Source organism: Oncorhynchus kisutch, unplaced genomic scaffold (assembly GCF_002021735.2).
Source record: "Oncorhynchus kisutch isolate 150728-3 unplaced genomic scaffold, Okis_V2 Okis06b-Okis10b_hom, whole genome shotgun sequence".
In the NCBI taxonomy this organism is placed as follows: Eukaryota; Metazoa; Chordata; class Actinopteri; order Salmoniformes; family Salmonidae; genus Oncorhynchus; species Oncorhynchus kisutch.
Window position 1 is genome coordinate 11,764,885 of NW_022261983.1, and position 26,368 is coordinate 11,791,252.

The 26,368-nt window shown below is 45.1% G+C and overlaps 1 protein-coding gene across 1 annotated transcript in view; it reads left to right on the top strand.

Moving 5' to 3' along the window:
• The first annotated feature begins 655 nt into the window (after positions 1–655).
• The window catches only part of LOC116359966 (protein tweety homolog 2-like), an 80,791-nt gene continuing 55,078 nt past the window's right edge, over positions 656–26,368 (top strand). Inside the window, exons 1-2 of the mRNA XM_031814190.1 lie at positions 656–1,069; positions 15,445–15,617. Of these exons, the coding sequence (XP_031670050.1) occupies positions 941–1,069; positions 15,445–15,617 (302 nt within the window). The 5' untranslated portion in view covers positions 656–940. The remainder of the gene's footprint in view (positions 1,070–15,444; positions 15,618–26,368) is intronic.

The window sequence follows — 26,368 nt, forward strand, 5'->3', positions numbered from 1 at the left end:
CTAAGGCACTGCATCTTAGTTCTAGGGGCGTCACTACAGTCCCTGGTTTGAATCCAGGTTGTATCACATCCGGCCGTGATTGGTTTGCCCGGGGTAGGCCTCATTGTAAATAAGAATTTGTTCTTAACTGACTTGCCTAGTTAAATAAAAAAAACAAAATTATCACCGTAAATACTGCACGGCCAATTCAGACGACAGATTGACCACGTAGCACGTTAAGGCCTAGCGCTGCCTCCGTTCAAATGCTTGCCAGCCTTACCGGCATTATCAGAACCTACACCACACTCACACAAACCACAGCCTTTCATGAATTGTTCACTACTATAGTGCTTTAGCCGTCGGATTACATGAGATACATTCTGCTCTGATAACCGGCAGTTTTATACCAGATATGAGCCTATGGGTTTTATTCTAATACCATCATAATTATATATTTAATTTCATGACCTGAATGTATTAACCGCATCGTCTTCACTGTAGCCATATCATTTTCCACTAGGTTATACTTTCTTGACCGCAGCTGTAAATGGTTTAAAACCGGTCACGCACTGTGTATTGAAGGGCGCTATCGTCAGTCAGTCTCGTGCCTTGGATGAGTGCGCGTCGCGCGCGGTCCAGTCAAAAAAAGCGGCTTCTACTGGAACGAGCTCACCCGTGAATGCGCCTCCGAGAAGTTAAAACAGCTGTCTATCTGCAGAACACGACACGGGACCACGGAGATACCGAGATAATGCTGTTGTAATGCCTTGTTCTGAGGGCAAAGAGTCAAAGGAAGTAGTTTTGTATTGTTTATTCTCCTGCGCTACATTGTAAAGTGTTTTCCAACAAGAAGTCGCGGATTCATGATTTGTTTTTGTCCAGAACCGAGGATTAGGCTATACTGACGGGGTCTCGAGTCCTTAAGATTTTAAGGGTCCAGAAGCACTTTTTGTAATAAGGAATGGCCACGGCACGGCTGGACTATATCGCTCCATGGTGGACCTACTGGCTGCACAATTTCCCCCACTTCAACTTCACCTTCCAGCCCGTTGATAACACCTTCAGACCCGGGGAGGCGAGCTACCAGCAGGTTGGTACCTACTACCCGCTGCGCGTAAAGCGCGGCCACGTTTCTCTTCTAGACTAGAGAGAGGGCTCACTGAAAGACCTTCACAGACAGGCCACATATCTAGACAAATGATTTGAAACGACTTTGAAATAAATTGAAACAATTTATTTGGAAAATGAAATACATAATTTGTCTTTTTTTTATACCTTTATTTAACTAGGCAAGACAGTTAAGAACAGATTCTTATTTTCAATGACGGCCTAGGAACCGTGGGGGGCAGAACGATAGATTTGTACCTTGTCAGCTCAGGGGTTTGAACTTGCAACCTTCCGGTTACTAGTCCAACGCTCTAACCACTAGGCTACCCTGCCGCTTCCACGCTCTTACCACTAGACTACCCTGCCGCCCCTGCTGAAGACTGTTTTGAATTTTCTTACGTAATTTTCCACATTGCTATAGGATGTATTTCCATCAGCACCAACTCTGCACAGTTGAACTTTTAATGAAGTGAACACACTTTATTCTCTCTATTCTCTCCTATCATCACTGTGGCATGTTCAATAGGACGTAGCAAAAATGAAGATATGAGCAGAGTGGACACATCATCACATTAAATCACATCCGTTTTAGTATTGACATCTCCAGCTGCAAAGTCCTGAGTGTGCCTATCTAGCCTGGTTGCCTTCTCTGTTAAGCCATTACATTCCACTCCTGTCTTTGGCAAATTAGTGGCAAGGTGTGGAATGTTAGCTAAAAAGACTGGTAGCCAAACTAGTGCCAATCTGGCTGGTTGGTTGTCTGTTACCAGCCTTCAGTGTCTGAGACTGGGCATGTTCCTGGTTGTCTTCTTTATTGCAGTAGTGCTCCATAGATGAATATGTGTTAAGCTTCTCACAATAGGATTGCTGATCTAGGATCAGCCCCCCCGTCCCGTCCATGTAATCCTATTCATTGTGATCTAAGGGGCAAAACTGATCCTATATAGATCAGTACTCCTGCTCCAGGACACTTGCTAGACACAGCCCCATATCTCACTACACCAGGAGAAGTGTTTATCCTGTCAATAGCCACATTACACACCATAGCAGTGTTCTGAGATGTGAGATGTGCAGCGTGACTGCATGAAGACGTCCTGGAACGTAGCCACAGTGTCAGAGATCAGGGGCACACACAGAGATGTTCACACAGAGGTTACCATTACATAACACTGGTTACCACTACATAACACTGGTTACCACTACATAAAACTGGTTACCACTACATAACACTGGTTACCACTACATAACACTGGCTATAACTATATAACACTGGTTACCACTACATACCTCTGGTTACCACTACATAACACTGGCTACCACTACATAACACTGGTTACCACTACATAACACTGGGTATAACTACATAACACAAGGGTTTTACACTACATAACACTGTTTAAAACTACATAACACTTGTTACCACTACATAACACTGGTTACCACTACATAACACTGGTTACCACTACATACCACTGGTTACCACTACATAACACTGGCTACCACTACATAACACTGGTTACCACTACATAACACTGGCTATAACTACACAACACTGGTTACCACTACATAACACTGGTTACCACTACATAACACTGGTTACCACTACATAACACTGGTTACCACTACATAACACTGGTTACCACTACATAACACTGGGTATAACTACATAACACAAGGGTTAACACTACATAACACTGTTTAAAACTACATAACACTTGTTACCACTACATAACACTGGTTATAACTACATACCACTGGTTATAACTACATACAACTGGTTATAACTACATAAAAGTGGTTATAACTACATAACACAGAGGTTACCACTACATAACACTGGTTACCCACTACATAACACTGGTTACCACTACATAACACTGGTTACCACTACATAACAATGGTTACCACTACATAACACTGGTTACCACTACATAACACTGGTTACCACTACATAACACTGGGTATAACTACATAACACAAGGGTTAACACTACATAACACTGTTTAAAACTACATAACACTTGTTACCACTACATAACACTGGTTATAACTACATACCACTGGTTATAACTGCATACAACTGGTTATAACTACATAAAACTGGTTATAACTACATAACACAGAGGTTACCACTACATAACACTGGGTTACCACTACATAACACTGGTTACCACTACATAACACTGGTTACCACTACATAACACTTGTTACCACTACATAACACTGGCTACCACTACATAACACTGGTTACCACTACATAACACTGGTTACCACTACATAACACTGGCTACCACTACATAACACTGGTTACCACTACATAACACTGGTTACCACTACATAACACTGGCTACCACTACATAACACTGGTTACCACTACATAACACTGGTTACCACTACATAACACTGGCTATAACTATATAACACTGGTTACCACTACATACCACTGGTTACCACTACATAACACTGGCTACCACTACATAACACTGGTTACCACTACATAACACTGGTTACCACTACATAACACTGGGTACAACTACATAACACAAGGGTTAAACACTACATAACACTGTTTAAAACTACATAACACTTGTTACCACTACATAACACTGGTTACCACTACATAACACTGGTTACCACTACATAACACTGGCTACCACTACATAACACTGGTTACCACTACATGACACTGGTTACCACTACATGACACTGGTTATAACTACATAACACTGGTTACCACTACATAACACTGGTTACCACTACATAACACTGGCTATAACTATATAACACTGGTTACCACTACATACCACTGGTTACCACTACATAACACTGGCTACCACTACATAACACTGGTTACCACTACATAACACTGGTTACCACTACATAACACTTGTTACCACTACATAACACTGGTTACCACTACATAACACTGGTTACCACTACATAACACTGGTTACCACTACATAACACTAGTTACCACTACATAACACTGGTTACCACTACATAACACTGGGTATAACTACATAACACAAGGGTTAACACTACATAACACTGTTTAAAACTACATAACACTTGTTACCACTACATAACACTGGTTATAACTACATACCACTGGTTATAACTACATACAACTGGTTATAACTACATAAAACTGGTTATAACTACATAACACAGAGGTTACCACTACATAACACTGGTTACCACTACATAACACTGGTTACCACTACATAACACTGGTTACCACTATATAACACTGGCTACCACTACATAACACTGGTTACCACTACATAACACTGGCTATAACTACACAACACTGGTTACCACTACATAACACTGGTTACCACTACATAACACTGGTTACCACTACATAACACTTGTTACCACTACATAACACTGGTTACCACTACATAACACTGGTTACCACTACATAACACTGGTTACCACTACATAACACTGGTTACCACTACATAACACTGGTTACCACTACATAACACTGGTTACCACTACATAACACTGGGTATAACTACATAACACAAGGGTTAACACTACATAACACTGTTTAAAACTACATAACACTTGTTACCACTACATAACACTGGTTATAACTACATACCACTGGTTATAACTACATACAGCTGGTTATAACTACATAAAACTGGTTATAACTACATAACACAGAGGTTACCACTACATAACACTGGTTACCACTACATAACACTGGTGACCACTACATAACACTGGTTACCACTACATAACACTGGTTACCACTACATAACAATGGTTACCACTACATAACACTGGTTACCACTACATAACACTGGTTACCACTACATGACACTGGGTATAACTACATAACACTGGTTACCACTACATAACACTGGTTACCACTACATAACACTGGCTATAACTATATAACACTGGTTACCACTACATACCACTGGTTACCACTACATAACACTGGCTACCACTACATAACACTGGTTACCACTACATAACACTGGCTATAACTACACAACACTGGTTACCACTACATAACACTGGTTACCACTACATAACACTGGTTACCACTACATAACACTTGTTACCACTACATAACACTGGTTACCACTACATAACACTGGTTACCACTACATAACACTGGTTACCACTACATAACACTAGTTACCACTACATAACACTGGTTACCACTACATAACACTGGGTATAACTACATAACACAAGGGTTAACACTACATAACACTGTTTAAAACTACATAACACTTGTTACCACTACATAACACTGGTTATAACTACATACCACTGGTTATAACTACATACAACTGGTTATAACTACATAAAACTGGTTATAACTACATAACACAGAGGTTACCACTACATAACACTGGTTACCACTACATAACACTGGTTACCACTACATAGCACTGGTTACCACTACATAACACTGGTTACCACTACATAACAATGGTTACCACTACATAACACTGGTTACCACTACATAACACTGGTTACCACTACATACCACTGGTTACCACTACATAACACTGGCTACCACTACATAACACTGGTTACCACTACATAACACTGGCTATAACTACACAACACTGGTTACCACTACATAACACTGGTTACCACTACATAACACTGGTTACCACTACATAACACTTGTTACCACTACATAACACTGGTTACCACTACATAACACTGGTTACCACTACATAACACTGGTTACCACTACATAACACTGGTTACCACTACATAACACTGGTTACCACTACATAACACTGGGTATAACTACATAACACAAGGGTTAACACTACATAACACTGTTTAAAACTACATAACACTTGTTACCACTACATAACACTGGTTATAACTACATACCACTGGTTATAACTACATACAACTGGTTATAACTACATAAAACTGGTTATAACTACATAACACAGAGGTTACCACTACATAACACTGGTTACCACTACATAACACTGGTTACCACTACATAACACTGGTTACCACTACATAACAATGGTTACCACTACATAACACTGGTTACCACTACATAACACTGGTTACCACTACATAGCACTGGGTATAACTACATAACACAAGGGTTAACACGACATAACACTGTTTATAACTACATAACACTTGTTACCACTACATAACACTGGTTATAACTACATACCACTGGTTATAACTGCATACAACTGGTTATAACTACATAAAACTGGTTATAACTACATAACACAGAGGTTACCACTACATAACACTGGTTACCACTACATAACACTGGTTACCACTACATAACACTGGTTACCACTACATAACACTGGTTACCACTACATAAAACTGGTTATAACTACATAACACTGGTTACCACTACATAACACTGGTTACCACTACATAACTCTGGCTATAACTATATAACACTGGTTACCACTACATAACACTGGTTACCACTACATAACACTGGTTACCACTACATAACACTGGTTACCACTACATAACACTGGTTACCACTACATAACACTGGCTATAACTACACAACACTGGTTACCACTACATAACACTGGTTACCACTACATAACACTGGTTACCACTACGTAACACTTGTTACCACTACATAACACTGGCTACCAATACATAACACTGGTTACCAGTACATAACACTCGTTACCACTACATAACACTGGCTACCACTACATAACACTGGTTACCACTACATAACACTGGTTACCACTATATAACACTGGTTACCACTACATAACACTGGTTACCACTACATAACACTGGTTACCAATACATAACACTGGTTACCACTACATAATACTGGCTATAACTATATAACACTGGTTACCACTACATAACACTGGTTACCACTACATAACACTGGCTACCACTACATAACACTGGTTACCACTACATAACACAAGGGTTAACACTACATAACACTGTTTAAAACTACATAACACTTGTTAACACTACATAACACTGGCTACCACTACATAACACTGGTTACCACTACATAACACTTGTTACCACTACATAACACTGGCTACCACTACATAACACTGGTTACCACTACATAACACTGGTTACCACTACATAACACTGGTTACCACTACATAACGTTGGTTACCACTACATAACACTGGTTACCACTACATAACACTGGGTATAACTACATAACACAAGGGTTAACACTACATAACACTGTTTAAAACTACATAACACTTGTTACCACTACATAACACTGGTTACCACTACATACCACTGGTTATAACTACATAAAACTGTTTATAACTACATAACACTGGTTACCACTACATAACACTGGTTACCACTACATAACACTGGGTATAACTACATAACCCTGGTTACCACTACATAACACTGGTTACCACTACATAACACTGGGTATAACTACATAACACTGGTTACCACTACATAACACTGGTTATAACTACATAACACTGGTTACCACTATATAACACTATATATGCGTATCTTGGCCAGCGTTCGGTTGTAAATGAGATGTTGTAAATGAGCTCCCCCATTGATCAGGTTCCCATCTATATACTGTATATCTGAGCATTTGGATTGACAAAGACTCAATGCTTAAGAAACATACAGATGAGCTAGTTATAAAACTATGATTTAAAGTAAGCTTCTTATTTTTAGAAATAGATATTGCCTCTCCCTAAACAGCAGGAAGCAGATTGTACAGTCAACTTTCCTGCCAGTTCTTGACTATGGTGACACTATTTACCAGATTGCAGCAGCCACTAGTCTGGCAGTGAATGCCGTCTAGCATAGCGCCCTTCGCTTCATCACAGACGACAGTTTTAACATGCATCACTGCTTCCTGTATCAAAAAGGTTGGCTGGTCCTCATTAAAGTCCCATAGCGTCCAATTGCAATTTAAACTACTGATCAGGGAACTACTTCCTGAGGAATGTGGCTGTTTTTCTAGAATGTACGTATTGTGCAGTAATTTAGTTGGTTTTGCGTCGCCTTGATTAGATTTGTGTCTTGTGAATTGTATGTATTGTAGAGTTTGTTAAATGTTTTTGGCATCTCTAAGTGCCTATTTGAAAATAACTTCAGCTCGAGTTTCTCTCCGTGTACCTCAAAGCTAAACACAAAAGTTCCATTTGATGTGAACAGGTGGGAAAGAAATGAGTCATAAACATGTCATAAAACACCTCTTTACTGACTCTGATGTTGTAAACCACATCTTCTAAGCTGTTATCGTTCACAGCCTGGTGATGGTGTGAGCATGCAGCATCACTTCCCTGTGTGAGGGTTGTTTGTGAATACTGCTGTTGTGTGTTGTAGTACCTCTATACTACTTTACATTGTGATATTGACCTGTGTTGCTGAATAGACAGGTCAATGGAGGCAGTGTGATGCTAACAGATTCACTTCTCTGTCTGACTGTGTGTCTGTCTCTGAGTTTAGTATGTTTGTGTAGGTAGTAACAGCGTAGTCTGTCCTCTGTGATTTATTTATTTATTTCACCTTTATTTAACCAGGTAGGCAAGTTGAGAACAAGTTCTCATTTACAATTGCGACCTGGCCAAGATAAAGCAAAGCAGTTCGACACATACAACGACACAGAGTTACACATGGAGTAAAACAAACATACAGTCAATAATACAGTATAAACAAGTCTATATACAATGTGAGCAAATGAGGTGAGATAAGGGAGGTAAAGGCAAGAAAAGGCCATGATGGCAAAGTAAATACAATATAGCAAGTAAAACACTGGAATGGTAGATTTGCAATGGAAGAATGTGCAAAGCAGAAATAAAAAATAATGGGGTGCAAAGGAGCAAAATAAATAAATAAATAAAATAAATACAGTAGGGAAAGAGGTAGTTGTTTGGGCTAAATTATAGACTAATAGATAGATTAAAGACTACATGATGTGTAACACCGTAGTCTGTCCTCTGTGATTAAAGACTACATGATATAAACACCGTAGTCTGTCCTCTGTGATTAAAGACTACATGATGTGTAACACCGTAGTCTGTCCTCTGTGATTAAAGACTACATGATATAAACACCGTAGTCTGTCCTCTGTGATTAAAGACTACATGATATAAACACCGTAGTCTGTCCTCTGTGATTAAAGACTTCATGATGTGTAACACCGTAGTCTGTCCTCTGTGATTAAAGACCACATGATATAAACACCGTAGTCTGTCCTCTGTGATTAAAGACTTCATGATGTGTAACACCGTAGTCTGTCCTCTGTGATTAAAGACCACATGATATAAACACCGTAGTCTGTCCTCTGTGATTAAAGACTACATGATGTGTAACACCGTAGTCTGTCCTCTGTGATTAAAGACTACATGATGTGTAACACCGTAGTCTGTCCTCTGTGATTAAAGACTACCGTAGTCTGTCCTCTGTGATTAAAGACTACCGTAGTCTGTCCTCTGTGATTAAAGACTACCGTAGTCTGTAGTCTGTCCTCTGTGATTAAAGACTACATGATGTGTAACACCGTAGTCTGTCCTCTGTGATTAAAGACTACATGATGTGTAACACTGTAGTCTGTCCTCTGTGATTAAAGACTACATGATGTAAACACCGTAGTCTGTCCTCTGTGATTAAAGACTACCGTAGTCTGTCCTCTGTGATTAAAGACCACATGATGGGTAACACTGTCAGATTGTCTTCCAAAGCAGTTCTGAACAACGTGGACCTTCCTCCTGCTGACTCATCCTTCTGGACCAACGGGACCATTTCAGATGGAGAGGTGGGATTGAGGACAGAGCCCAGAATATGATCACTTTAATGACTTGGTACAGTTGAACTCTTGTTTGGGTCCAGGAGTCTACCACAGGAGTTTACCACAGGAGTTTACCACAGGAGTTTGAATAGCAGTGTCATCTTACTTTCCACGTCATTGGTGTGGAAGAGAATGTGTTCTCAATGACTTACATGGTTACATTTATTATATTGAACTAGGCAAGTCCGCTAAGAACAAATTCTTATTAACAATGACGGCCTACACCGGCCAAACCCGGATGACGCGGGGCAAATTGTGCACCGCCCTATGGGACTGCCAATCACGGCCGGTTGTGATACAGCCTGGATTGGAACCAGGGTCTTAGACCACTGTGATACAGTCTGAATGGAACCAGGGTCTTAGACCACTGTGATACAGTCTGGATTGGAACCAGGGTCTTAGACCACTGTGATACAGTCTGGAATGGAACCAGGGTCTTAGACCACTGTGATACAGTCTGAATGGAACCAGGGTCTTAGACCACTGTGATACAGTCTGGAATGGAACCAGGGTCTTAGACCACTGTGATACAGTCTGGAATGGAACCAGGGTCTGTAGTGACTCCTCTAGTACTGAGATGCAGGGCCTTAGACCGCTGTGATACAGTCTGGAGTGGAACCAGGGTCTTAGACCACTGTGATACAGTCTGAATGGAACCAGGGTCTTAGACCACTGTGATGGAATGGAACCAGGGTCTTAGACCACTGTGATACAGTCTCCAATGGAGCCAGGGTCTTAGACCACTGTGATACAGTCTGAATGGAACCAGGGTCTTAGACCACTGTGTTACAGTCTGAATGGAACCAGGGCCTTAGACCACTGTGATACAGTCTGGAATGGAACCAGGGTCTTAGACCACTGTGATACAGTCTGAATGGAACCAGGGCCTTAGACCACTGTGATACAGTCTGGAATGGAACCAGGGTCTTAGACCACTGTGATACAGTCTGGAATGGAACCAGGGTCTTAGACCACTGTGATACAGTCTGGAATGGAACCAGGGTCTTAGACCACTGTGATACAGTCTGGAATGGAACCAGGGTCTTAGACCACTGTGATACAGTCTGGAATGGAACCAGGGTCTTAGACCACTGTGATACAGTCTGAATGGAACCAGGGTCTTAGACCACTGTGATACAGTCTGGAATGGAACCAGGGTCTTAGACCACTGTGATACAGTCTGAATGGAACCAGGGTCTTAGACCACTGTGATGGAATGGAACCAGGGCCTTAGACCACTGTGATACAGTCTGGAGTTGAACCAGGGTCTTAGACCACTGTGATACAGTCTGGAATGGAACCAGGGTCTTAGACCACTGTGATACAGTCTGAATGGAACCAGGGTCTTAGACCACTGTGATACAGTCTGGAGTGGAACCAGGGCCTTAGACCACTGTGATACAGTCTGAAGGGAACCAGGGTCTTAGACCACTGTGATACAGTCTGGAATGGAACCAGGGTCTTAGACCACTGTGATACAGTCTGAATGGAACCAGGGTCTTAGACCACTGTGATACAGTCTGGAGTGGAACCAGGGTCTGAGACCACTGTGATACAGTCTGGAGTGGAACCAGGGTCTTAGACCACTGTGATACAGTCTGAATGGAACCAGGGTCTTAGACCACTGTGATGGAATGGAACCAGGGTCTTAGACCACTGTGATACAGTCTGAATGGAACCAGGGTCTTAGACCACTTCGCCACACAGGAGCCCCAAATACAGGTAGTTACAGTGATTTAGACACTGGTTGGATGAGAAATAATACATTATACTTTAGTTTCCGCTGCTCGGCCCTGTCTGAATCTGAAACCTTGGTCAAGACCGTGGTCAGAACATGATGCCATAACCCATAACTTGATCAGTCAAATTGAATCAGCAAAGGTTCTGTGGAGACAAACAGTAACTTGTTAGAGTCATGAAACCATGCCAGGTAGGAGTGTGGAGAAACAACATGGGCCCATAGGGCTTTAGTCAAAAGTAGTGCACTATATAGGGAATAGGGTGCCATTTGAGAGTCAACCATATTTGGCCAAAACCCCATGGTTCCACTTGGCTTTTATTTCAGTTCTTGAATTTTGAACTCCTCAACAATCCAAACCATGGGCTGAACTTTTGTCAACGTCTGTAAATGGCTGTGTGTGTATTTGTACTTGTGTAAATGGCTGTGTGTGTAGTTGTACTTGTGTAAATGGCTGTGTGTGTAGTTGTACTTGTGTAAATGGCTGTGTGTGTATTTGTACTTGTGTAAATGGCTGTGTGTAGTTGTACTTGTGTAAATGGCTGTGTGTGTATTTGTACTTGTGTAAATGGCTGTGTGTAGTTGTACTTGTGTAAATGGCTGTGTGTGTATTTGTACTTGTGTAAATGGCTGTGTGTGTACTTGTACTTGTGTAAATGGCTGTGTGTGTACTTGTACTTGTGTAAATGGCTGTGTGTATTTGTACTTGTGTAAATGGCTGTGTGTATTTGTACTTGTGTAAATGGCTGTGTGTAGTTGTACTTGTGTAAATGGCTGTGTGTGTAGTTGTACTTGTGTAAATGGCTATGTGTGTAGTTGTACTTGTGTAAATGGCTGTGTGTGTAGTTCTACTTGTGTAAATGGCTGTGTAGTTGTACTTGTGTAAATGGCTGTGTGTGTAGTTGTACTTGTGTAAATGGCTGTGTGTGTAGTTGTACTTGTGTAGTACAGTATGTTTGATCACTTTCATCACCTTTCATCGAAATGAAAGGTACAAACTTCAGGCGTTCCTAATCTCAAAAACAAAGACATATGGCTACAGTAGACCCCCCATGTTCTGCTTTCTATACCTCTCTCTCTCTCTCTCTCTCTCTCTCTCTCTCTCTCTCTCTCTTTCTCTCTCTCTGTCTCTCTCTCTCTCTCTCTCTCTCTGTCTCTCTCTCTCTCTCTCTCTCTCTCTCTGTCTCTCTCTCTCTCTCTGTCTCTCTCTCTCTCTCTCTCTCTCTCTCTCTCTCTCTCTCTCTCTCCCGCTCTCTCCCGCTCTCTCTCTCGCTCTCTCTCGCTCTCTCTCTCATTTTCTCTCTCCCTTGCTCGCTCTCTTTCTCACTCTCTCTCTCTATTTTTCTCTATTTCTCTCACTTTCTCTCTCTCTCGCTCGCTCTCTCTCCTTTCCTACCCTGACTATCCCTCCATCATTCATGCTCTGAGGGTAACCTCAGTCAGGGAATCACAAGACTGTTTTGGAGGGAGGCCGCTTTGTCACCTGACGTTGAGCTGAAACTCCAGCAGCCTCTGATCAGTACTGTTTCCTCCCCTAACACCCGACCTCCTGTGTGGATCAGATGGTAAAGAGTGGTGCTTACACCACCAGGGTTGTGGATCAGATGGTAGAGAGTGGTGCTTACACCACCAGGGTTGTGGATCAGATGGTAGAGAGTGGTTCTTACACCACCAGGGTTGTGGATCAGATGGTAGAGAGTGGTGCTTACACCACCAGGGTTGTGGGTCAGATGGTAGAGAGTGGTTCTTACACCACCAGGGTTGTGGATCAGATGGTAGAGAGTGGTGCTTACACCACCAGGGTTGTGGATCAGATGGTAGAGAGTGGTGCTTACACCACCAGGGTTGTGGATCAGATGGTAGAGAGTGGTGCTTACACCACCAGGGTTGTTGGTCAGATGGTAGAGAGTGGTTCTTACACCACCAGGGTTGTGGATCAGATGGTAGAGAGTGGTGCTTACACCACCAGGGTTGTGGATCAGATGGTAGAGAGTGGTTCTTACACCACCAGGGTTGTGGGTCAGATGGTAGAGAGTGGTTCTTACACCACCAGGGTTGTGGATCAGATGGTAGAGAGTGGTGCTTACACCACCAGGGTTGTGGATCAGATGGTAGAGAGTGGTGCTTACACCACCAGGGTTGTGGATCAGTTGGTAGAGAGTGGTGCTTACACCACCAGGGTTGTGGGTCAGAGACCCGGGGCCACCCATATGTAAAATGGATGCATGTTGGCGAGCATGACTGTAAGGTGCTTTGGATAAAAGTGTCTGTTGAATGACACGTGTTAATAGTTAGTTAATAGTTAATTAGACCCCAGGTATCTCTTAAACCAGCAACACCAGGTATCTCTTAAACCACCAACACCAGGTATCTCTTAAACCAGCAACACCAGGTATCTCTTAAACCAGCAACACCAGGTCATATTCATTAGACCCCAGGTATCTCTTAAACCACCAACACCAGGTATCTCTTAAACCACCAACACCAGGTCATATTAATTAGACCCCAGGTATCTCTTAAACCAACAACACCAGGTCATGTTCATTAGACCCCAAGTATCTCTTAAACCAACAACACCAGGTCATATTCATTAGACCCCAGGTATCTCTTAAACCAGCAACACCAGGTATCTCTTAAACCACCAACACCAGGTATCTCTTAAACTACCAACACCAGGTCATATTCATTAGACCCCAGGTATCTCTTAAACCACCAACACCAGGTATCTCTTAAACCACCAACACCAGGTATCTCTTAAACCACCAACACCAGGTCATATTAATTAGACCCCAAGTATCTCTTAAACCAACAACACCAGGTCATATTCATTAGACCCCAGGTATCTCTTAAACCAGCAACACCAGGTATCTCTTAAACTACCAACACCAGGTCATGTTCATTAGACCCCAGGTATCTCTTAAACCACCAACACCAGGTCATGTTCATTAGACCCCAGGTATCTCTTAAACCAGCAACACCAGGTCATATTCATTAGACCCCAGGTATCTCTTAAACCAACAACACCAGGTATCTCTTAAACCACCAACACCAGGTCATATTCATTAGACCCCAGGTATCTCTTAAACTAAAAACACCAGGTATCTCTTAAACCAGCAACACCAGGTATCTCTTAAACCAGCAGCACCAGGTCATGTTCATTAAACACCAAACTGGAATACCAAGACTTGTCCAATGAGAAACCTTCATGTTCATTTTTGTATTTTTAATACTTTGCACCCTACTGAATACGATCCTGGGTGTATTCAGCGAGCCACCCCCTCCCCCCAGCTCTCTCTCTCTCTCCCCTCCCCCATCTATCTCTCCCTCCCCTTCTCTCTCTCCCTATCTCTGGCTTCACACAGAGACCTTCTAGTGATGATGACTGATGAAACAAATGTGACTTTTGACCCAGTATATCTTTTCATATTAGACTCACTTGATTCCAGTGTCTTCCTTTCTGTCAGAGTGGGGTAACTCTACACAGTAACCAATCACAGGGCTTGTATCAACTCAGGCCCTGACATGATAATAAATGCTGGTTGTCTGAAGAAATGGTGCTTTGCAAATAAGTTCTCTCAGTGTGGAAGTTGTATTATTCCTGTTATTTGTCAATAATAAATGTATTATAACATGCTCATCCCTCCCTCCCTCCCTCCCTCCCTCCCTCCCTCCCTCCCTCCCTCCCTCCCTCCCTCCCTCCCTCCCTCCCTCCCTCCCTCCCTCCCTCCCTCCCTCCCTCCCTCCCTCCCTCCCTCCCTCCCTCCCTCCCTCCCTCCCTCCCTCCCTCCCTCCCTCCCTCCCTCCCTCCCGTCCTCCCCCAGTCTCTGGTCTTCCTAGCCTGTATATCAGCTGCTGGACTAGTCCTGAGCCTCCTGCTGCTGTCTGTCTACCTGACCAGTGTGTGCTGCTGCAGGAAGGAGGAGGAGGAGGAGACCAAGACGCCTGACTCCTGCTGTGTCTCCTGGACCGCTGTCATCACTGGGCTCATCCTATGGTGAGTGGTACCACTGTAACTGATTGTATCTAACAGTACTGTACTACAGTAGTAGTGTAACTGGGACCTTTCTTCAGTCTGTCCCGGGTGAGGTTCATCCTATGGTGAGAGGTGTTGTCTTATATTACAGAATTACAAGCCAAGGTCTTTTAAGGCAGAATGCAAGGCACAGACGTTCGCTTCACCTAGCCAAATTCCACTAGAAGCAAACCAAATCTAGTATGTGGGGCTCCTTTAGTGTCTCGATCAGGGTTCTACAACTCTGGTTCTGTGATAGTGATGTACCACAGCTGGTATAGCTAATCAAGGTCCTGGCCAGCAGCTAATTAGTCCAATAAAGTGTTTAGGGTTGGAGTGAAACTCCAGGAGGGGAATTGGACAACCCTAGACCGCCCTCATGTGTTCTTGGTAAAGGCTTTGATGTGATCTTTGACATTCAGGAGTTGACCTCTGACCTCATTAACTCACACACACAGGCTGACGTGCTGAAGATACCAGATGCTCACTTTGGCCTGATCCACTTTGACACCGGATATTGTGGACTGAGGTCACTGTGACTAACCATGTTCCCTGATGACAGTCCTGCTCTCATTGTGTCTAAAGCAGACTACACTATGCACTGTCTATCACTAGACTACATTACCCTACACTATCACTAGACTACATTACCCTACACTATCTATTCACGTGTCCTGGGTGTGCACAGAACAGTGTCCATTGAGGCGTTATCCTTTGTCCTCTGAGATTGTGGGTTGCAACATTCACAATGTGCAGTTGTGCGTTGTCTCACTGCCACAAGCACAAAGACCCTTTTTGGATCTGTATGTTGGGCTGCCCACCTCATCACTATAGGACCTGCCCACCTCATCACTATGGGACCTGTTGGGCTGCCCACCTCATCACTATGGGACCTGTTGGGCTGCCTACCTCATCACTATGGGACCTGTTGGGCTGCCCACCTCATCACTATGGGACCTGTTGGGCTGCCCACCTCATCACTATGGGACCTGTTGGGCTGCCCACCTCATCACTATGGGATCGGCCCACCTCATCACTATAGGACCTGTTGGGCTTCCCACCTCATCACTATGGGATCGGCCCACCTCATCACTATGGGACCTGTTGGGCTGCCCACCTCATCACTATAGGACCTGTAGGGCTGCCCACCTCATCACTATAGGACCTGCCCACCTCATCACTATGGGACCTGTTGGGCTGCCCACCTCATCATTATGGGACCTGTTGGGCTGCCCACCTCATCACTATGGGAGCTGTTGGGCTGCCCACCTCATCACTATGGGACCTGTTGGGCTGCCTACCTCATCACTATGGGACCTGTTGGGCTGCCCACCTCATCACTATGGGACCTGTTGGGCTGCCCACCTCATCACTATAGGACCTGTTGGGCTGCCCACCTCATCACTATGGGATCGGCCCACCTCATCACTATAGGACCTGTTGGGCTTCCCACCTCATCACTATGGGATCGGCCCACCTCATCACTATGGGACCTGTTGGGCTGCCCACCTCATCACTATAGGACCTGTAGGGCTGCCCACCTCATCACTATAGGACCTGCCCACCTCATCACTATGGGACCTGTTGGGCTGCCCACCTCATCATTATGGGACCTGTTGGGCTGCCCACCTCATCACTATGGGAGCTGTTGGGCTGCCCACCTCATCACTATAGGACCTGTTGGGCTGCCCACCTCATCACTATGGGATCGGCCCACCTCATCACTATAGGACCTGTTGGGCTTCCCACCTCATCACTATGGGATCGGCCCACCTCATCACTATGGGACCTGTTGGGCTGCCCACCTCATCACTATAGGACCTGTAGGGCTGCCCACCTCATCACTATAGGACCTGCCCACCTCATCACTATGGGACCTGTTGGGCTGCCCACCTCATCACTATAGGACCTGCCCACCTCATCACTATAGCATCTGCCCACCTCATCACTATAGGACCTGTAGGGCTGCCCACCTCATCACTATAAGGACCTGTAGGGCTGCCCACCTCATCACTATAAGGACCTGTAGGGCTGCCCACCTCATCACTATAGGACCTGTTGGGCTGCCCACCTCATCACTATAGGACCTGTAGGGCTGCCCACCTCATCACTATGGGACCTGTTGGGCTGCCCACCTTATCACTATAGGACCTGTAGGGCTGCCCACCTCATCACTATAGGACCTGCCCACCTCATCACTATAGGACCTGTAGGGCTGCCCACCTCATCACTATGGGACCTGTTGGGCTGCCCACCTCATCACTATGGGACCTGTTGGGCTGCCTACCTCATCACTATGGGACCTGTTGGGCTGCCCACCTCATCACTATAGGACCTGCCCACCTCATCACTATGGGACCTGTTGGGCTGCCCACCTCATCATTATGGGACCTGTTGGGCTGCCCACCTCATCACTATGGGAGCTGTTGGGCTGCCCACCTCATCACTATGGGACCTGTTGGGCTGCCTACCTCATCACTATGGGACCTGTTGGGCTGCCCACCTCATCACTATGGGACCTGTTGGGCTGCCCACCTCATCACTATAGGACCTGTTGGGCTGCCCACCTCATCACTATGGGATCGGCCCACCTCATCACTATAGGACCTGTTGGGCTTCCCACCTCATCACTATGGGATCGGCCCACCTCATCACTATGGGACCTGTTGGGCTGCCCACCTCATCACTATAGGACCTGTAGGGCTGCCCACCTCATCACTATAGGACCTGCCCACCTCATCACTATGGGACCTGTTGGGCTGCCCACCTCATCATTATGGGACCTGTTGGGCTGCCCACCTCATCACTATGGGAGCTGTTGGGCTGCCCACCTCATCACTATAGGACCTGTTGGGCTGCCCACCTCATCACTATGGGATCGGCCCACCTCATCACTATAGGACCTGTTGGGCTTCCCACCTCATCACTATGGGATCGGCCCACCTCATCACTATGGGACCTGTTGGGCTGCCCACCTCATCACTATAGGACCTGTAGGGCTGCCCACCTCATCACTATAGGACCTGCCCACCTCATCACTATGGGACCTGTTGGGCTGCCCACCTCATCACTATAGGACCTGCCCACCTCATCACTATAGCATCTGCCCACCTCATCACTATAGGACCTGTAGGGCTGCCCACCTCATCACTATAAGGACCTGTAGGGCTGCCCACCTCATCACTATAAGGACCTGTAGGGCTGCCCACCTCATCACTATAGGACCTGTTGGGCTGCCCACCTCATCACTATAGGACCTGTAGGGCTGCCCACCTCATCACTATGGGACCTGTTGGGCTGCCCACCTTATCACTATAGGACCTGTAGGGCTGCCCACCTCATCACTATAGGACCTGCCCACCTCATCACTATAGGACCTGTAGGGCTGCCCACCTCATCACTATGGGACCTGTTGGGCTGCCCACCTCATCACTATGGGACCTGTTGGGCTGCCTACCTCATCACTATGGGACCTGTTGGGCTGCCCACCTCATCACTATGGGACCTGTTGGGCTGCCCACCTCATCACTATGGGACCTGTTGGGCTGCGCACCTCATCACTATAGGACCTGTTGGGCTGCCCACCTCATCACTATGGGATCGGCCCACCTCATCACTATAGGACCTGTTGGGCTTCCCACCTCATCACTATGGGATCGGCCCACCTCATCACTATGGGACCTGTTGGGCTGCCCACCTCATCACTATAGGACCTGTAGGGCTGCCCACCTCATCACTATAGGACCTGCCCACCTCATCACTATGGGACCTGTTGGGCTGCCCACCTCATCATTATGGGACCTGTTGGGCTGCCCACCTCATCACTATGGGACCTGTTGGGCTGCCCACCTCATCACTATAGGACCTGTTGGGCTGCCCACCTCATCACTATGGGATCGGCCCACCTCATCACTATAGGACCTGTTGGGCTTCCCACCTCATCACTATGGGATCGGCCCACCTCATCACTATGGGACCTGTTGGGCTGCCCACCTCATCACTATAGGACCTGTAGGGCTGCCCACCTCATCACTATAGGACCTGTCCACCTCATCACTATGGGACCTGTTGGGCTGCCCACCTCATCACTATAGGACCTGCCCACCTCATCACTATAGCATCTGCCCACCTCATCACTATAGGACCTGCCCACCTCATCACTATAGGACCTGCCCACCTCATCACTATAGGACCTGTAGGGCTGCCCACCTCATCACTATAGGACCTGCCCACCTCATCACTATAGGACCTGCCCACCTCATCACTATAGGACCTGTAGGGCTGCCCACCTCATCACTATAGGACCTGTAGGGCTGCCCACCTCATCACTATAGGACCTGTAGGGCTGCCCACCTCATCACTATAGGACCTGTAGGGCTGCCCACCTCATCACTATAGGACCTGTAGGGCTGCCCACCTCATCACTATAGGACCTGTTGGGCTGCCCACCTCATCACTATAGGACCTGTAGGGCTGCCCACCTCATCACTATAGGACCTGTAGGGCTGCCCACCTTATCACTATAGGACCTGTAGGGCTGCCCACCTCATCACTATAGGACCTGTATGGCTGCCCACCTCATCACTATAGGACCTGTTGGGCTGCCCACCTCATCACTATAGGACCTGTAGGGCTGCCCACCTCATCACTATAGGACCTGTAGGGCTGCCCACCTCATCACTATAGGACCTGTTGGGCTGCCCACCTCATCACTATAGGACCTGCCCACCTCATCACTATAGGACCTGTAGGGCTGCCCACCTCATCACTATAGGACCTGTAGGGCTGCCCACCTCATCACTATAGGACCTGTAGGGCTGCCCACCTCATCACTATAGGACCTGTTGGGCTGCCCACCTCATCACTATAGGACCTGTAGGGCTGCCCACCTCATCAGTATAGGACCTGTAGGGCTGCCCACCTCATCAGTATAGGACCTGTAGGGCTGCCCACCTCATCAGTATAGGACCTGTAGGGCTTGAAAGAGAACAACAAATGATTCCTCCTCCCAATGAAAGAGAACAACAAATGATTCCTCCTCCCAATGAAAGAGAACAACAAATGATTCCTCCTCCCAATGAAAGAGAACATCAAATTATTCCCCCTCCCAAAGTGCTTGATTGAGTTGGCACTGTGAAGAGCTTAATCTTGTGACAGAGCTCTAAGTGCTGAAGGTAATTGAGTTAGTTAGCTGATAACATTCCAGGGGGGGGGGACAAGCCCAGCTCTGACTGGTCTCTCTTACACCAAACCTAGTGTGGTGCTAAGTGCTATGGCATGATGCTGTTCAGCCTGACCAAGGAGCGATGTGTAAACTCTTGAATGTCTGGGCTCTGAACGGCTCTCTGTTTCCCATAGAAACGTCACTTCATTTACATTTTAAAGCTCACACAATTCAGCAACCTACCCCCCTGTAGGAAATACTATCTTAGTATTATGATATGAAATGTGTTAACCCTTCACTGACTGGCGCCAGACTGCAAACGTGACTTTGTGTTGTAACAGGATCACAGAGCATTCAGCTTACCACCCATATATGAATTACTATCTTAGAAAAGCTTAATAAAATGTTTATTTAACCAACAAGTGCTGCGTGAAACCTTTTCTGTCTGGGTTCTGGTTGGCTTTCACCTTTCCTCAGTACAGCTGGTCTAGTAAAACCTCTACTATTGTGGTGATATACAGTGCCTTGCGAAAGTATTCGGCCCCCTTGAACTTTGCGACCTTTTGCCACATTTCAGGCTTCAAACATAAAGATATAAAACTGTATTTTTTTGTGAAGAATCAACAACAGGTGGGACACAATCATGAAGTGGAACGACATTTATTGGATATTTCAAACTTTTTTAACAAATCAAAAACTGAAAAATTGGGCGTGCAAAATTATTCAGCCCCCTTAAGTTAATACTTTGTAGCGCCACCTTTTGCTGCGATTACAGCTGTAAGTCGCTTGGGGTATGTCTCTATCAGTTTTGCACATCGAGAGACTGAATTTTTTTTCCCATTCCTCCTTGCAAAACAGCTCGAGCTCAGTGAGGTTGGATGGAGAGCATTTGTGAACAGCAGTTTTCAGTTCTTTCCACAGATTCTCGATTGGATTCAGGTCTGGACTTTGACTTGGCCATTCTAACACCTGGATATGTTTATTTTTTAACCATTCCATTGTAGATTTTGCTTTATGTTTTGGATCATTGTCTTGTTGGAAGACAAATCTCCGTCCCAGTCTCAGGTCTTTTGCAGACTCCATCAGGTTTTCTTCCAGAATGGTCCTGTATTTGGCTCCATCCATCTTCCCATCAATTTTAACCATCTTCCCTGTCCCTGCTGAAGAAAAGCAGGCCCAAACCATGATGCTGCCACCACCATGTTTGACAGTGGGGATGGTGTGGTCAGTGTGATGAGCTGTGTTGCTTTTACGCCAAACATAACGTTTTGCATTGTTGCCAAAAAGTTCAATTTTGGTTTCATCTGACCAGAGCACATTCTTCCACATGTTTGGTGTGTCTCCCAGGTGGCTTTTGGCAAACTTTAAACAACACTTTTTATGGATATCTTTAAGAAATGGCTTTCTTCTTGCCACTCTTCCATAAAGGCCAGATTTGTGCAATATACGACTGATTGTTGTCCTATGGACAGAGTCTCCCACCTCAGCTGTAGATCTCTGCAGTTCATCCAGAGTGATCATGGGCCTCTTGGCTGCATCTCTGATCAGTCTTCTCCTTGTATGAGCTGAAAGTTTAGAGGGACGGCCAGGTCTTGGTAGATTTGCAGTGGTCTGATACTCCTTCCATTTCAATATTATCGCTTGCACAGTGCTCCTTGGGATGTTTAAAGCTTGGGAAATCTTTTGTATCCAAATCCGGCTTTAAACTTCTTCACAACAGTATCTCGGACCTGCCTGGTGTGTTCCTTGTTCTTCATGATGCTCTCTGCGCTTTTAACGGACCTCTGAGACTATCACAGTGCAGGGGCATTTATACGGAGACTTGATTACACACAGGTGGATTGTATTTATCATCATTAGTCATTTAGGTCAACATTGGATCATTCAGAGATCCTCACTGAACTTCTGGAGAGAGTTTGCTGCACTGAAAGTAAACGGGCTGAATAATTTTGCACGCCCAATTTTTCAGTTTTTGATTTGTTAAAAAAGTTTGAAATATCCAATAAATGTCTTTCCACTTCATGATTGTGTCCCACTTGTTGTTGATTCTTCACAAAAAAATACAGTTTTATATCTTTATGTTTGAAGCCTGAAATGTGGCAAAAGGTCGCAAAGTTCAAGGGGGCCGAATACTTTCGCAAGGCACTGTAACTAAACAGGCTCACAGCTTTCAGTTAACTACTCCTGTAGGAAATAAAATACAACTATAATATTTGTGCCTGGACTTTTGGGCGAATATCAGTTTCCCTTTTCTACAGCCAAGCCAACCTGGAACCTTGGTCATGTAACTTTGGGAATGGCCAAGCCAACCTGGAACCTTGGTCATGTAACTTTGGGAATGGCCAAGCCAACCTGGAACCTTGGTCATGTAACTTTGGGAATGGCCAAGCCAACCTGGAACCTTGGTCATGTAACTTTGGGAATGGCCAAGCCAACCTGGAACCTTGGTCATGTAACTTTGTGAATGGCCAAGCCAACCTGAAACCTTGGTCATGTAACTTTGGGAATGGCCAAGCCAACCTGGAACCTTGGTCATGTAACTTTGGGAATGGCCAAGCCAACCTGGAACCTTGGTCATGTAACTTTGGGAATGGCCAAGCCAACCTGGAACCTTGGTCATGTAACTCTGGGAATGGCCAAGCCAACCTGGAACCTTGGTCATGTAACTTTGGGAATGGCCAAGCCAACCTGGAACCTTGGTCATGTATCTTTGGGAATGGCCAAGCCAACCTGGAACCTTGGTCATGTAACTTTGGGAATGGCCAGGCCAACCTGGAACCTTGGTCATGTAACTCTGGGAATGGCCAAGCCAACCTGGAACCTTGGTCATGTAACTCTGGGAATGGCCAAGCCAACCTGGAACCTTGGTCATGTAACTCTGGGAATGGGTTTTATGGTGTTTGTGTAAGTAAGCATTTCACTGTGAATTCTACACCTGTTGTGTTCGGCGCATGTGACCAATACAATTTGATTTGGTTTCTGTAATTGTCCATGTGGTTGCTGTAATAGGGGAAAAGCCTAGTGACACTAACACATTAATGACCTCCGTCCTCCACCTCTCAGCTACTCACCTTCTCCACAAGAGCCTTAGTGACTGGATGCTCTGTCCTGGTCTTAAATGAGGTCCTGTTCTTGTTAATGTGATTTGGGAATGTGGTTTGGTTTCCTGTACAAGGTTATTTTCAGATGTGGTCTTCCATAAATCAACAAGCTCAATAACAGTCGTTTGTCTGATGTAGCTCCTCTCATCTGGTGGCTGAGTTGTTGGACAGGAGACTTCTACTGAAAGATGTTTCAACGTTGACTTGGAGGGAAACGGTGTCCTTGGTTCGCTATAGCTAGTAGGGTTTAGTGCTGGGCTGGAACAAAAGTGTGCAATGCCCGTTGCAGCCCCCAGGACTAGTGCCCACTGATAGCATGTTGTTTTTATGTTGTCTAATGGTTTTTATTATAACCCGAAGACTTTAATCCAATAGCCTGTCTTTTTATTTCTCTGTCCTTTGTGTTATGAGTCACAGGGTTTTAATGATTGGATGATGTCACCGGGCAGTTTCATGTTATATCATGTTATTCCATTCTATTACCTTCTCTAATTGGAATATATCATTCTGATTAACATGGACTGTTGGATCATTCAACCAGGCCTAACATGTTAGATGGTATGGGTGGAGGTAGTGACTGTTGGATCATTCAACCAGGCCTAACATGTTAGATGGTATGGGTGGAGGTAGTGACTGTTGGATCATTCAACCAGGCCTAACATGTTAGATGGTATGGGTGGAGGTAGTGTTGGATCATTCAACCAGGCCTAACATGTTAGATGGTATGGGTGGAGGTAGTGTTGGATCATTCAACCAGGCCTAACATGTTAGATGGTATGGGTGGAGGTAGTGTTGGATCATTCAACCAGGCCTAACATGTTAGATGGTATGGGTGGAGGTAGTGTTGGATCATTCAACCAGGCCTAACATGTTAGATGGTATGGGTGGAGGTAGTGACTGTTGGATCATTCAACCAGGCCTAACATGTTAGATGGTATGGGTGGAGGTAGTGTTGGATCATTCAACCAGGCCTAACATGTTAGATGGTATGGGTGGAGGTAGTGTTGGATCATTCAACCAGGCCTAACATGTTAGATGGTATGGGTGGAGGTAGTGTTGGATCATTCAACCAGGCCTAACATGTTAGATGGTATGGGTGGAGGTAGTGTTGGATCATTCAACCAGGCCTAACATGTTAGATGGTATGGGTGGAGGTAGTGTTGGATCATTCAACCAGGCCTAACATGTTAGATGGTATGGGTGGAGGTAGTGTTGGATCATTCAACCAGGCCTAACATGTTAGATGGTATGGGTGGAGGTAGTGTTGTATCATTCAACAAGGCCTAACATGTTAGATGGTATGGGTGCTAGGCGGAGTTCAGGTTATAATTATTATCCCAATCCTTCTTCCTCCTATTGCTATCATGTGCTAGCAGAAGTAAGACTGGAACATAGCATCAACAGGAACTGAAAATATAGTTTCAACAAGCAGGCATATGACTTTTGTACAGTTGACCTCTTCATGCACTTGCAAAGTCTACCACTGATTCTTAATCTCAAGCTGAAGCAAAACATGAATCATTGTACTTTTGTCATCACAGGTAGAATTGTAATGTACAGATATTATAACATTTCTTTCAGATAATTCAACCAGGCCTAACATGTTAGATGGTATGGGTGGAGGTAGTGACTGTATCATTCAACCAGGTCTAACATGTTAGATGGTATGGGTGGAGGTAGTGACTGTATCATTCAACAAGGTCTAACATGTTAGATGGCATGGGTGGAGGTAGTGACTGTTGTATCATTGAGTCGGAGTATGTGAGTGGAGTGGAGCTGGAGAGAGGAGTGGAGTGGAGTGAAGAGTGGAGTGAGGAGCGGAGCTGGAGAGAGGAGTGGAGCTGGAGTGAGGAGAGGTGTGGAGCTGGAGAGAGGAGTGGAGCTGGAGTGAGGAGTGGAGTGGAGCTGGAGTGGAGTGGAGCTGGAGTGGATCTGGAGAGAGGAGTGGAGCTGGAGTGAGGAGTGGAGTGGAGCTGGAATGAGGAGCGGAGCTGGAGTGAGGAGTAGAGTGGAGCTGGAATGGAGCGGAGCGTGCCCAATTTGACTGGTGTGCAGAGCTCTTCTCCTCCGCTTCATTACCGCTCCAGTAGCGCTCAGTTCACCAGCTCAGGGCATGTCCGGCCCAGCATGCATTGGTGTGCTGCTACCTACAGCCCCTTGCTTTAGCTACTGTCATGGAGTTCACTAAATATGTTCATAAAGAAACTGGTAAACACACAGGTGTTAATTAAATCAAGGTGACTTACAAAGATGAGGACCAAGAGAAAGAGAGGGAGTGAGGTAATGTAGTGTTGTCATGGATCCCTCCAGAACTTTCATTACACACACCTGTCCCCTATTCCCACTGATTGTACTTGTATATATGTGCCCTTTGGTTTCCATTGGGCGCTAGATTATTGTTACTATGTCTGTTGGTGTGTGTGAGTGCCTGTGCTGTGTGTTTTGTCTTTCGTGCCCTTGTGGATTGC